Source organism: Octopus bimaculoides, chromosome 23, assembly GCF_001194135.2.
Source record: "Octopus bimaculoides isolate UCB-OBI-ISO-001 chromosome 23, ASM119413v2, whole genome shotgun sequence".
NCBI classification, from domain to species: Eukaryota; Metazoa; Mollusca; class Cephalopoda; order Octopoda; family Octopodidae; genus Octopus; species Octopus bimaculoides.
In genome coordinates, this window is record NC_069003.1 from 37303732 (window position 1) to 37319133 (window position 15402).

The window sequence follows — 15402 nt, forward strand, 5'->3', positions numbered from 1 at the left end:
GAGAGAGAGAGAGATAGAGAGAGAGAGAGAGAGAGAGAGAGAGAGAGAGAGAAACATTGAAATGTCTATTGTCAAGTAAGTCAGCATGAAATCAGCGAAGCCACTTCGGCAGTGCCAAAAACAGCTGTGCCAATCCATCTGAGAGTCCTTAGGAGAGATTCCTCTAAGATGAATTACAGATGGTATTGATGATGAGTGCTGCTAGGGATGATGGTAGATAGATTCCTGATAATAAACACATCAAAACTTACATCCTCCTCCCTCTCGAACTGTGCCGACTGTTGACCTTTCTTATACATCTCCAAATACATCTTCTCTTGGTCATCTTCCCTCTTCTTCACAGTTTCCTGTTGAACACCAGAATGTAACAGTTTATTAACAAAAAAAAATTACTACCAACTCAAACTCTTGATACAATCAGTACATCTGTGTGTGTGTGTGTGTGTGTGTGTGTGTGTGTGTGTGTGTGATTGTCTTGACATTGCATGATAATTGTAAATGAGTGTCTCTGTCATGCAAGCAGTGTCATTCATTTCCAACACACACATACAGACAAACAGACATTTATAAATACATCCAAAGACACATACATATATACATACAGACAGAACAGGCATACATACTAATATCCATACAGATATATATATATGTGTGTGTACGTGTATTGCAATGACAAACATAAGCTATGAGCCAGCAATCACCAACTCAGGCAGCCACACCACTGAACCACAGCCACACCACTGAACCACAGCCACACCATTGAACCACAGCCACACCATTGAACCACAGCCACACCATTGAACCACAGCCACACCACTGAACCATAGCCACAACTTGGAAAAATGTAACAACAAAACAAAAAAATAAAAACACCACAACACATTCTGAGAACCGATACCTACCTTCATTTCATTGATCTCCAACTGTAGTTCTTTGATGCATTCCTGTGCCTCAGAATAATCCAACACCAGCTGCTCGTTCTTCACTTGTAACTCGATCATCTCATCCCGCACTTTCTGTATCTGTTCAGTCCTTTCTTCAAAAATTCTTGCTGTCTCCAGGCCACGCTCACTCTTCAACAGTTCAATGTCTCGTTCCTTTTCCTCCATCTGTTTGCCCATTACTTTAATTTGGTTCTTTAGTTCCTTAATTTGTTGGTCCTTGCGCTGCGTCGGTGTCAGATAGGAGTATATATCACAGGGGCTCTCGTGGCCAGCATGCCCAACTTCAAATCTAGTTCCAAGAAAATACAAGAAAACAGGGTGTATTTATATATATATATATATATATATAAACACGTTTATGCATGTATGCAGACGTGTATGTGTCTCTTTCGCCATATAATGAGGGATTACTATTTCGTAGGAAACTAATATCTACTAATGAAAGAAGATATTGAAAATGGCTTTTGTGAATTTTGTTTGTATTACCTACTTTAAGAACACTTTTGCATGGTAGAGCTCCCTAACAACACAGCATACATACACACACATATATATATATATATATATATATATATATATATACATATACACACACATATATGTATATACTAAGAATTTCTTGTCTCTTCTCCCTTCATTGATAAACTACTTAAGCTCTACAACGAACAAAAAATAGAAGAAAGAAAGAAGAAAAGAAAAGAAAAACACACATTCTCTGAATTTCTTTCAGATGGAATTATTTTGAATTATTTTCATCTTTAAGCAATGTCTGACTTCATAGAATGGTTAATTTCTTAGACTCGAGTTATGTTAGGCTAAAAGTTTCTAAAAGAATGAAAATGGTGCTATACATGATTATGAAAGACTAGAAATTCTCAAACCTTTGTAATAAGCAAAAAAGAAAAAATTCAATTAAATATGCATATTTTATGCATTTTTTTTCTTTATTCTTTAATTTCAAATTCAAATTTTCAATCCTGTCAGATGTTCTGAAGAAAGGATTACCTCCCTTGTACTGTCTTCTGGTGCATTATTTCTCAACTTATCTGATGGGCCGTACTGGCAGTTTTTGTTTTTTTCCAATGTGCCAGGGACCCGTGATATTTCTTAGTAATATTAATCTATACCAGAAACAATATATATAATGAATATAATAAAAGTTGGCAATTTTTTTTTATCGTATATTTGTTTTGTAAACAAATAACGGAATAGTGGTGGGCATTAGGAAGGGCCTACAGCCATAATAGAAACCATGCCAAAATAGACAAGTGAAGCCTGGTGCAGCCTTCCAGCTTGTTAGCTCTTGTCAAGCTGTTCAACCGATGCAACCATAGAAAATGGACATGAAATGATGATGATTATGATGATGATGATGATATTATGTATGTGTGTGTGTGTGTGTGTGATACTTGTAGGCACACATACACATACACAGAGGCATACACACATGTCCTCACAAATGGTATCTTTCCATTTTTCTTTCTTTTTTTTGCTTCCTTACCTTTTCCTGCTGGAGATATTATATTTTGGCATTGGTGAAACTACACTGGCAATTGACAGACAGTCAGTAGAACTCATGCAGGAATCCAGAGATTGATTTCTCTGCAAAGATTTTGGTGTTTTGCTCTGGGCCTTTACAGTACATTGTGTTGACAAACTTTTCTTCACCGAAGGGTTTCTATGGCATGTCTTTGACGAAGTTTTTTCATTCTTCTGAACTGCAAGTGCAGCTAATTCATGCTCTGCTTTGCAACATCTGGCAGACTGGGAGACGGAATCGAAGCTGTCAGTCATGCTCGATGTTGACTGATTGGTATCTCTTGTCTGTACAGATGTGTGACTTTTCTCTGACTGAGTTGATACAGATGTGAGGCTTTCTTCCAGACACAAAGGTTCTTCCTCCACTGCTGGCAATGGTGGAGGAGACACAGATGGTAATGGTGGTGATGGAGGTGGCTGTGATGGTGATGTGGATGGTGATGTGGATGGTTCTTTTGATGGCAGACGCGATGGTGATGTCAATGACTCACATGGAACCATGTCCTCTTTTTTGCAGCATTTCCCAGCTCCGCCCTCATCAGACGCTGATTGCAATGGGGTCTGGTTAGGACACTCTGTAAGGTCTTTCATTGTGGTAGAATTGTTGATGGTTTCTGCCTTTGCATGGGATTTATGCCTGGCATTCAACACTGTCTCTTCTGCTAACTTCATGATATCAACATCTCCTTCACGTGGAATCACATCTTCCATGATATAACGCACTCGACTTTCTGTTGAATGAAAAATAAAAAAATGCATTAAACACCTTGCTTTGCTTAATATACTTTCTTATTTTATACAATGACACAAGAACACAAAAACCAAAGTATAATTGATCAATGTGGCTACATGCTTAGTTCACACACCTACTGGGTGCTGGCTTTACGTCCATTTTCCATGCTGGCATGGGTTGGACGGTTTGACTGAAGGCTGGTGAACCAGATGGCTGCACCAGGCTCCAATCTGATCTGGCAGTGTTTCTACAGCTGGATGTCCTTCCTAACGCCAACCACTCTGAGAGTGTAGTGGTTGCTTTTTATGTGCCACCGGCACAGGAACCAGTAACGCGGGCCTGGCAACGATCACGTTCAGGTGGTGCTTTTTATATATATATGTATGTATCAGCAAACATGGCTCTGTGCTTAAGAAGTTTGCTTCCCACCCGCATGGTTTCATTTTCAGTCCCACTGAAGAGCCCCTTGGGCCAGTGTCTTGTACTAGGTCCTCAGGTCAACCAAAGCCTTGTAAGTGGATTTGGTAGACAAACACTAACGGTTTGATCACTAGATATGTAAACAAAAAGATATGAGTAAGGAAGGAATAAGAATCTTGATGTAATGTATTCATGCATCTGCATGTTTGAGGCAATATACTTATAATGTATGTAGAATGAAAGAGAGTATGTATAAAATGTATAATCAAAGTGTGTGTATAAAATGTATAATCAAAGTGTGTGTATAAAATGTATAATCAAAGTGTGTGTATAAAATGTGTATTCGAAGAGGTGTAGCTTCATTGATGAAATAAGTCATTAACCGAAACTGAAAGAGAAAAATATTTGAAGGGGAACAGTTTAATACTGGGACAGACATCATATTAGATGGATGGGTAACGAGATAGATAAATATATGTGGATATTTATATAGACAGACAGAGGGAGAGATATAGAGACAAGTAGACAGATAATTGTAAACAAACAGACAGTGTGAGCATGTGTGTGAGAGAGAGAGAGCAAAAGAGATAAAGTGATAGATGGATAGACTAACAGATTGAGTGTTAGATGGTATATATATATATATATATATATATATAAGCGAGAGAGAAACAGATAAGGAAAACAGACAGACACACACATAAGCACACACACACACATGCACATACATTTAGAAGAACAAATCAACAGGTATTTTATGATATTTACCAATGCTGGGTCCATCATTCTCGCTGTCATCAGATGACATTTCTACTGCAGACTTTAACATCAATTCCCTCAACATTGACTCGAAGGTTTTTCACCTTTTTTGTTCCTTTATACTTGCTCACGTCTCTAACCCAAGTATCCCATATCAATCTACATAATAAAAACTACAGACCAGGGAACAGACACAAGGGGAAAGCTTTAAATCAAATGTTAAACTCTTACAAGGCAACAGGGACCCAGCTATTGAATCACTAATCTTTATGCTATAAAAAAGAAAATGTGAATCTCTTCCAGAATATATCCTTCGTTCTTTTCCTTGTCTTTTGAAATTTGGAAGTTTTTTTTATAAAGTTTTTTATATTATAACTGGCATGTTTTGTTTTTTCACCTTGTACAAATTTTTATTATTTGCATTGTTCGAGGGAGAGGTTACTAAATGTGAGTCCACTAAAGACACCCAAGGAGCAGATGATTACTGGCAATTGCATGTGATAGATTAAGATTGTTGCCCTCATAAAGGAAAATAAAGACCCACTCTATTCAAAAATATATTTAAACATTTATTATTTGGTGTCAAAATTTTTGGCAAACCAACTGTGACCAGGTCACATTGTTTAAATAAAGTTAACAGTTTTTGAATGGCTTAAAATGAGTTTTCCACGTCGTAATTATTTTAGTTTCAACACTTGATCTAAGATGAAATTATTCTCCAAACAAGCACATCTCTGAAATATACACACACTTCTCTTTCTCTCTCCCTATTGTGATTCAGATAGTCTTCTTGTTTTGTTTATATGTGATTTAGAAATATGTAAAACACTTATATTTTTCCTCTTGTATAAATGGTCCCAATAAAGACAATTTCTTCTTGTTTGCATATTTTTCCTTTTCAAATAACAGCCTTACGTTCTTTTAGTTTTGTTTTGCTGTTTGTGATTAGCTGAAATAATTCCATGTTCTTTAGTACAGAAGCATCGATAGGCTAGCTTTGATACAGAAGAGTTAAAATTGTTGACCATTTGGTAGCCGATGATCACTGTGTATGAATGTGTTGGTCAGGGGTTAATCCAAGGCAGGAAGAGACAATAGCTATGAAAGGAAAAAAAACTTCAATCTCCAGCCTGGCTGTTTTGTCACGTTAAAATTGTCCAATGAAAATGGATACAAAACAAAACAATAAAAATTGAAAAAGAAAAACAGAAAGAAAATGATAAAAAAAAAAATCAAAACTAAAACCAAACAGAGCATTCTAGAAATTGATTGATTTATATTGATTCTAAAACGAATAGGTTTGAGGTAAGGTGTGGAGGGAGAGGTTGAGGAAAAAGTATTGAATGTGTGTTTTAGGGGGGGTGCAGGCAATGTATATATGCATGTGAGCATGTATGTGTGTGAAAGGGTGTAAAATGGTATGTTTCGACTGATGGTAGTGGTGGCTGAGTATAAATATACATATGTTCTCTCTCTCTTACACACACATACACACATATATATAATAGACCATCTTAAATATCCAGATGGCTCACTAGAAGTAGTCAATAAGTTTTGTCACCTAGGAGATATAATTAGCAGTTGGGGGAGGGGGGGGGCTTACATCAAAAACATAGTGGACAGGGGAAAGAGGTTCAAAGAGATGCTTCCAATGCTAGCAATGAAGGTCTTCTGCCTCAGAGTGAAGGGCCGATTGTATGATGCTTGTGTTACAACTGTGATGCTGCATGGCATGAGATGTGGGCCTTGAATGTAGAGGACATGAGAAGACATGTGCCATTGGATGTAGAATGTAAATGTGTGTGGACAAGATAGAATAAATATGCTGAAGGTAAAACTTGGGCAAAAAGAGGAATCAGATGTAGTGAGCAAAAAAGAAGACTGCACTGGTCTGGACATGGATGGAGATTGCAAAAGAAAGTGACTCAAGAAGACATTGGAACGAAGGATGATGCTAGGAACTTCAACCTCACAAGGGAGATGACAAAGGGCTAGGATGGCTGGTGGGGATATGCAGTTTCCAAGAAGACCTACCCAAATCAGAAAAACTAAATTCTAAAAGTAATGTTTATATATATATATATATATAGAGAGAGAGAGAGAGAGAGTGAGAACGAGAGACATAGCATAGACAGATAGACATGCATGTACACAATATATATGTTTGTTTTTGTATTCAGTTATGATAAAAACAATTCTACATTAATTTGATGGGTTATTCTATAATTATGTAAAGTACAATGATAAATATATCAAATAAATACACACACACAAACAAACCTATGTATATACATATATACATAGTGAAAGCATGCAACCTATAGTTTTGGGATTGTCAGGTTGTGAGTTTGATTCTCCAACCAGGCAACACATGTTCTTGATTAATGTTACTTAAGTGATATCACCTGAAAATGAGTTTTAGCAACAGCTGTGGCAGGTTGGCATCCCATTCAAGAGAGGGAGGGATTTGCACTACTGTCATTTGCTTAAATGCTCTGGGAGCCAGGATAATCTCTGGCATAATGAGCCTCTAAGCCTCAACACACTTTAATTTTAATATACATATATATGTATCTTCTTATTTATAAATGCCAATTTCTGTCTGTCTGTCACCATCTTGCAGCCCATACCAGTGAACCAATCTTCACAAAACTTTGTATACATGTTAAATTAACATCCAGTTCAATTATAGGCTAATATAATTTCAATAAAATCGATAATAGACCCCCTATGGGGGTTGGGGTATTATATGATAAAATGAGAAGGGTGCAAAGAGTGTTAGGTTGAGGAAATGTGGTGTCATAATGAGGGTGGCTAATATCAAGGATATACAGATAGAGATGATTGGGAACTGTACAAGTACCCAGCTATAATCCAGGCTATAGCTAACCACATCAAGTTGTAAGGACCACATCAGTGATGGACCTTGAATAAAGTTGCATAGTCTAATAAACAGTCAAGAGTCACTGGATACAAAAGCCCCTGGGAGATGGCTTAGGCAGTAGAAACGTGTGTCAGACAAATTTAAATGAAATCTGCTGCAGAAATTAACTGCAGAAAAAAAAAATATACAGGAACACTAATCTCCCTGTTCATTGTAATTATCTTATAAATACATAAATATGTTAATGAAAGGCGTTCCAACCATGACCATACTGACTTTTCCAGTCATAGGGTGTATCAACAGCTACTGATGATGATCAAAATCTTTATATAAATAGAAACAAAGAAGGGAAACTAGTGAAAAACATAAATTTCATATTTTAAGGAGCAAAGGAATGATCATGTACGAACCCAAATAAATTTGTCGCCAGAGATGAACAGCTAAAATCCCTGCACCTTGACACCATAACATATTGCTTATGACGAGAGAAAGTTGACTTTCTAGAAAGAAAGCCAAGCTAACAAATACCTTTTCACTAAAACACACCTGTAATTAAAGGTTATTTATAAAAAAGAAAATGTTTCCACTGCTTTGTAATTAATAGGTTCTTTAAGTTCTTTTGTTGTTCCTCGCTCATCGACTTCACATGTTTAGTCATGGTGGAGTGTACTAAGGAATGTTGCCAACTCGAATCAAAACAAATATGGGACGGTGGGTGGGTGGGGAGGAAGTGAGGCTTTTCTTTGTGAAAAGGGTTTTTAGTGATTCAGATGCAGACATGGCTGCATGGTGAAGAAGCTTGTTTTGTTGAAATAAGTATGGAGTTGAAGAGATTGACAAAAGGCCTTGAAGAGTTGCCCCAGCATGGCCGCAGTTTCATGACTGAAACTAGTAAAAGAATTTACAAAGAAAAGATTAACCCCTTAGCATTGAGATTAATTACTCTTCAGTCAGTTGTATTGTTTATTCATTAACATTGTCTTCAATTAATCCTGCATTGTCTTGTAGTTTTGAGATTTCAATGATGTAATGGTTTGTTTTTAGAATAACATTGTAGGGTAGGTATGAGAGGCAGGATGTGGCCAATTTGAACAAGTAGAATATTTGGGCTGGTTACGGCAAGTTTGAATGCTAAAGAGTTAAATGACCTACTATTTAGGTATGTGTGTTTAAGTAGCTTACTTTGCAACCATGTAATTTGGGGTTCAGTCCCATTGCATGGCACCTTGATCAAGTGTCTTCTTGGTCAACCATTGTCTTGTGAGTGAATTTAGTAAACAGAAACTGTGTAAAAGACATTGCATATATGTGTGTATATGACAAAATGTCACTGAAAACATGTAAATATTTATTTTGAGAATGAGCTAAAAAGTTCTGGGTTCAAATCTAAGTAAAAGAAGCAAACAGCATTTGCAACAAGAACCATGAATGCTATGTTAGGTACTGTAACAAATGACACCATGACACTACTACAACTTCTACTCCTTTTACAACCACCACCACCAACACCACTACCACTATTACTACAGAGCTGCGGACAACACCAACCAGCCATTACTGCAGTCCCAAATGCAATTACAAAACTAGCAACTAAAGGCAGCGCTCCAGCATAGCCTTGGCCACGAAGACTAAGGCAAACAAAATAATAACATCTACTACTACCACCACCACTACCACCACTACTACTACCATTACTACCGAACAAAGCTACAACAGATATTGTGCTCAACATTGCATAAAGAGGAAACTACCACCACCACCACCACTATTACTACTACTTCCACCACCGCTAAAGAGCAAAACTATGTATGACACCATTGTACTCCCCTCTGCAACCATATAAAGCAACTGTAAAATACAATAAGCGAATCAGCTACTACTACCACTATTGCTGCTGCTACTACTTCTACTACTATCACCACCACCAACAACAACAACAATGCGGGGGAGGGGGTCAAATTTTGGCTCAAGGCCAGTAATTTCAGCGGAAGAAGTAAGTCGATTTCATTGACTACCCCCAGTGCTCAACTGGTACTAATTTCATTGACCCAGAAAGGATGAAAAGCAAAGGCGACCATGGTGGAATTTGAACTCAGAACGTAAAGACGGACAAAATGCCATCAAGCATTTTGTCTGGCAGACAAAAGATTCTGTCAGTTTGCTGCAATAATAATAATAATAATAATAATAATAATAATAATAATAATAAAGCAAACGATGCTGGATCATGGATATAGCATGCCAAGCTGACAACAAGGTATGCGATAAGGAAGAAAGAAAAGTCGATAGATATAACAGGTTAGCTTGGGAGGTCAAGCAGTTGTGGTCGATGGAAAAGGTGGTAGTAGTACCAATGATTGTCGGAGTCCTGGGAACAGTGAGTAAAAATCTTGAGAAGTACATGGAACAAATTGGGGCTGCAATAAGGGTGGAACACTTGCAGAAAAGGGTGGAGCACTGCTTGGCACTGCTCAAATACTCCGGATGATGCTCAAAAAATAAGGCCAAAAGTTTAGCGGGAAGGGAATCCTTGAATTTATCAACCCACATCCTTGACTAGTTCTTTAAAAATATTGTTTATTTTCCCACTCTGGAGAAAAGAAAGACAAAGTTGGCCTTGGTGGGATTTGAAATCAGGATGTAGAGCATTGGAACAAATACTACAAAGTATTTTGTCTAAAGCTCCAACAATTTTACCAATCCACTTCTGCCCACCCTCAACAACTGGTTTGAACATAAGTACATGGTCTGAAAATTGTGGAGGGAAAGGAACAATCGATTACATCAACCCAAGTATTTGATTGGTTCATTATTTCATTGATGCCCAAACAGATCAAAGGCAAAGTTGACCTCAGCAGGATTTGAACTCAGAATGTAAAGAGCCGAAAAGAATTACAGGAAGGTATTTTGTCTAATGCACTAACAACTCAGCCTAGGAACAACAACAATGATAATAATAATCCTTTCTACTAAAGGTACAAGGCCTAAAATTTGTGTGGAGGGGACTAGTTGATTACATCAACCCCAGTGTTTCACTGGTACTTAATTTACTGACCCTGAAAGGATGGTAGGCAAAGTTGACCTCGGCAGCATTTGATCTCAGAATGTGAAGACGGAAGAAATGCCGCTAAGCATTTTGCCTGGTCTTCTACCGATTCAGCCAGCTCACTGCCTTAACAACAACAACAACAATGATAATGTTTTTAATATAAGCAGAAGGCTAGCAGTGTTGACAGCCAGTATATGACTGGTACTTACTACAACTACCACAACAAATACTGCAACAACAGCCACTATCACAACAACAACAACAACTACAAGCAATGTATATACATACATACACACGTATATATATATTTATACACCTAAGCAAACTCAACAAGAAATCAATGACAAACCATAAGAGCTGACTCTGGCAATAAGTTTGTGCATGTCGTTGAAATGCTGTGCATTCGTCTAACCACGCAACGAGAGTCCTTGTATGAACAGCAACTGTAAACAGAGCAAGTCATGTATGGCAAGAGTGAATAGCTTGTGGGTGTGTGGGTGTGGATGTGCGGATGGATGGGCGTAGAAACAACAAGAAGATTAACAATAGCATTTGGGCACAATAACGTCTACAACAACAATGATCAGAACAATAAATCAATGAGACAGCCATATGAAATGTGCTTACTCAATCGCCCACCCAAAAAGAAAGAAACTAAATCCCATTCAAATTAGATCTTACCATGTTAAAAATGGAAGGACACATTGCAAAATTGTAATAGATGCTACACTGTTTTACACTGGTGCTAATGATGGGAAGGTCACAGTTGGGATGTCTCTTTGGTTATAAATCTGTCCACAACAGCCTGACCAATATACCTTAAAAAAAAAAACAGGAGTGCTATAGTTAGAATGTCTTTTACCATAAAGCTGCCCACATCATCCTCATCAGCTTCATTTAGTTTTGATTTTTGTTTGTTTTTCTTCTTATAAATATCAAATGGTTTGGTTCTGTCATAAATGGATGAGTGCTGGTGGGAGGTGGGGCTGGCAAGAAATAAACCCCTGTGTGTGTGTGTGTGTGTGTGTGTGTGTGTGTGTGCTGTCAATGGAAGTGAGATATGGAGTGGAACGGAACTTTCCACATATCCCAGTCCTGTGTCAACTCGCATCTCAAATTTGAAGTCCAGCATCTAGAGATCTAATCTCACGTCTCATGTCTTGGTCTTCATCTGTCACAACTACTTTCCACTGAGAGCACACACACACACGAGGGGTTTGTTCCCCCCTCTCCACCAGCACTCATCATCCATTTATATGACAGAATCAAGTCATTTGATACTTATAGGAGTAGACTTCACTGTGTGGTTAAGAAGTTCACATGAGGTTTATGGTTCAATCCCACTGCTTGCCTCTTTCAGGTAGGTGTCTTTTACCACCTGAGATTGACCAATGCCTTGTGAGTGAAATTTGATAAATGGATAAGTCTATCATATCTATATGTGTCTTTTTGTCACCCACCAACAGAGCAGATGGACATACGAATTGAAATGGTCAGGTTTCTTCTACGGGTTCCTATACAGCTTCAATTAACTGAGAGAAGGACAGAGATGAATGCATGACAGGTACATGGATGGATGGATGGATGGACAGGTAGATAGAGAGGTAAGTAGAAACACTGGTAGACTGATAAAACTAAAGGGATAAAGCTCATTCCGAAGTCATATAAAACTCATAAGAGGTCAAGTTTCCTGGATTCTGTGGATGGGTGGAATGCCAGTCAGTTGCAGGGCCACTCACTATTGCCATCTGAGTGAACTGGAGCAATGGGAAATGAAGTGTCTTGCTCAAGAACACAATGCATTGCCTGGTCCAGGAATTGAAACCACAACCTTACAAGCATGAGTCCAACACCCTAACCACTAAGTCATACTCCTCCATTGTAGACAGACACATGGACAGTCAAATGGACAGACATACCAACAGAGAGATAGGACAAATGGACACACACACACACACACTGGGACAGACAGACAGATAAATAGAATAAAGACCAGACAGAAACATAACTTGAAAAAGGGAAAAAAATGAAACAGAAAATAGCATAAAAAGTCAGACCAAGTGACCACTGGGGTGGATGAAGCAAAGTATAGTTGTGTGTGTGTGTGTACATGCACACACACACACACACACACACACAATATACACATCCTTCCCTACATAAAACAACATATGTGTATATAAGCAGGGTAAACCATGGTGGACATGGCAATGAATCTCTGGTGACAGGTGTTTCTGATGTGTCTCGAATAACCTTCCACCTGATGACGGACACCCCCAACCCCACCACCCAGTTTGGACATAGTTGGGTAGTTGACTCCGACCAATGCATGACTAGATCACTTGAACAAACAAATGGGTAACAGCTGGGAAGTTGCGATGTGCATGCCTCTCTCTCTCTCTCTCTCTCACACACATGTATGTATGTATATATATATATATATATATATATATATATATATATATATATATGTATATGTATATATATATATATACACATATATGTGTGTGTATGTATCACATACACAGAAGAGATTGAAAGAGAAGAGATGAAGCAGACAAATGCTGGCCAACAGAACAGCAGAAGTGGAACTAATCTAGATTTATAAAAAATATCAATGAAACTAGACACAAACACACACACACACAAACACACACGTACATCCATGCAGACAGACTACCAAACGGCTGGTGTGGGATTGAATAACAGCAACGTGGACGTTGGACATTCTGAATGGCTTCTGAACATAATTTAGATGCAAATACTTCTGATATGGTCGAATATTTTTACAGCATACATGTGCATGCACACACACACACACACATACACACACAATTCACACATGTATACATAAGAATGTATATAAATACACACACACACATATATATATATATATCATGAGAGGGAGAGAAAGGGAGGAAGAAAGACATCCAAGGTGTAAAATGTATCTCCTCAGATGATTGTTTAATTAAGACCTTCGTTAAATCTTGTCGTCAATCAGTGTGAGAGTGCATTCCCAAAGGGATATTCATTTTCAGTAATTTACAGACAAAACTAAACTCATAGTCTTTTTTTCTTTTTTTTTATGGCTGGGTCCCAATCCGGACTGCACCCATCACATCTCTCAGTCCAAGGTCCTGTCACTTTTGAGCACTACTGGTAACATGTAATGCAGTACAACCTGTCACATGGTTGAGTTGTCGGCAACTAAACTGGCAACCCCAGCAGGCTTAGTTGGTGAGGAGGGTTATTTTTGGACACCCTGTGAAATGAAAAGTAAGACCCATCAAAGAGCAGAGACACTCAAGAAAAGTCAATGGCTATTCTACAATGTGTATATATGTGTGGGATGTTTGTGTGTGAGTACACACACATACACACACACACACACACACACACACACATATATATATATATATATATATATATATATATATATATATATATATATCATCATCATCATCGTTTAACGTCCGCTTTCCATGCTAGCATGGGTTGGACGATTTGACTGAGGACTGGTGAAACCGGATGGCAACACCAGGCTCCAGTCTGATTTGGCAGAGTTTCTACAGCTGGATGCCCTTCCTAACGCCAACCACTCAGAGATATATATATATATGTCTACTAAGGGCAAATCTGTGGTTGGAACAAAGTCCCTGCCAGACCAAAGGTGAAGTTGTGCTGGAACAGTGATGTTGACAGAGCCATAAAGGAGAAAAGATGGGCCTGGAAAGAGTGGAAAAGAGGAGGAGGTGATGGCTGAGAAACTTATCAGAAGGCTAAAAGGGAGGCTAGATGTCAGGTCTTTCTAGCTGGGGCAGAAGCAGAAAGGAAGAGGTTTGCCAAAGTCCTACAGTGTAAAGATCAGAGACTTGAAGTGTTCCAGATTGCAAGATAGTTTGTCAGTGAGAATCGAGATGTTATAGGAGAGAAATGTGTATGAATTGATAATGGTATACCTGCACTTAGTGATGGGGACAAGAAAGAGGCATGGAAAAGTTACTATGCAAGACTATTGAATGTAGAGAATGAATGGGACAAAGGGAGTCTCCCACATGTGAACCCAACAGAGGGACCAGCTATCCTACATCTCTTTATATATGGACATGCATCTCTTTATGTAAGGACATATACACTTCTAATAAACTCACACGCAAGCTAATGTATATAGTTTGATACACACACACACTTCTGACATACATTTAACTATTTTTAAAAAAACCTGAGATAAATACATACAACCAGATTGTATCAATAAAGTATGTACATACATACATACATACATAGACATATGTATGCATACATAGACACACATATGTATACATACATATATTCAAACATACATACATGTATAACTACACATATACCATAAGTACAGCAGATATGTACAAGCATAAACTTAATATGATGATATACGTACATATGCATATATGTATAGACAGCTAAAATGAAGAACCATGCGAAGATTAAATCAATATTGAAATATATATATATATAGGATGATGATGATGAAATAGATAAATATACATATGGGGAGAGAGAGACAGAGAGAGAGACCATACATGGACACAGTGGGCATTTATTTGCCCAGGGTTCTCATGGATCTAGGGGCCCAGTTCTGATCTGTGTATACTGTGGTTTGCTGTCAATAAATAAATACTACAGGGCCCAGTGCACTGATTTGCCTGGGGCCCTATAATGCTTCTGAAATGGTCCTGGAGAGACACAGAAAGGTGGACGGCCAGACTGAGTTGAAAGAACTGCAAATATAATGGAAACAGGTAATGACGACCTAATGGAAGAGAGAGAACTCCAGACATTTTCACAATTTTTCTGTGGAAATTAGAAAGCTGCACTGATTGCTGAATCACTCAAATTTTCTCCAATACCAACAATATATAACTGTATGTATGATGTGTGTGTATATATATATATATATGTATATGTATACATTATTACAATTAAAAGGGTAAAGGTTTATCAATTTATTAATAAATTAACAATTAATAATTTTTTACCAAGCCCTTTGTATATATATATATATATATATATATATATACACACACATATATAA

At 37.8% G+C, this 15402-nt stretch overlaps 1 protein-coding gene across 5 annotated transcripts in view; it reads right to left on the reverse strand.

The window, feature by feature from the left end:
* The window catches only part of LOC106868999 (serine/threonine-protein kinase 10), a 19997-nt gene that overhangs the window by 1517 nt on the left and 3078 nt on the right, over positions 1-15402 (reverse strand). Inside the window, exons 1-5 of one of the 5 annotated variants that reach the window (XM_014914483.2) lie at positions 11010-11144; positions 10678-10771; positions 2446-3214; positions 903-1233; positions 252-347 (exon numbers count right to left, since the gene is read on the reverse strand). In XM_014914483.2, the coding sequence (XP_014769969.1) occupies positions 252-347; positions 903-1233; positions 2446-3214; positions 10678-10711 (1230 nt within the window). In that variant the 5' untranslated portion in view covers positions 10712-10771; positions 11010-11144. Of the gene's footprint in view, positions 1-251; positions 348-902; positions 1234-2445; positions 3215-4404; positions 5494-7689; positions 7939-10677; positions 10775-11009; positions 11149-15402 lie in introns of those variants that run through there. The other 4 variants (XM_014914482.2, XM_014914484.2, XM_052975883.1 and 1 more) reach the window with 4 other exon arrangements.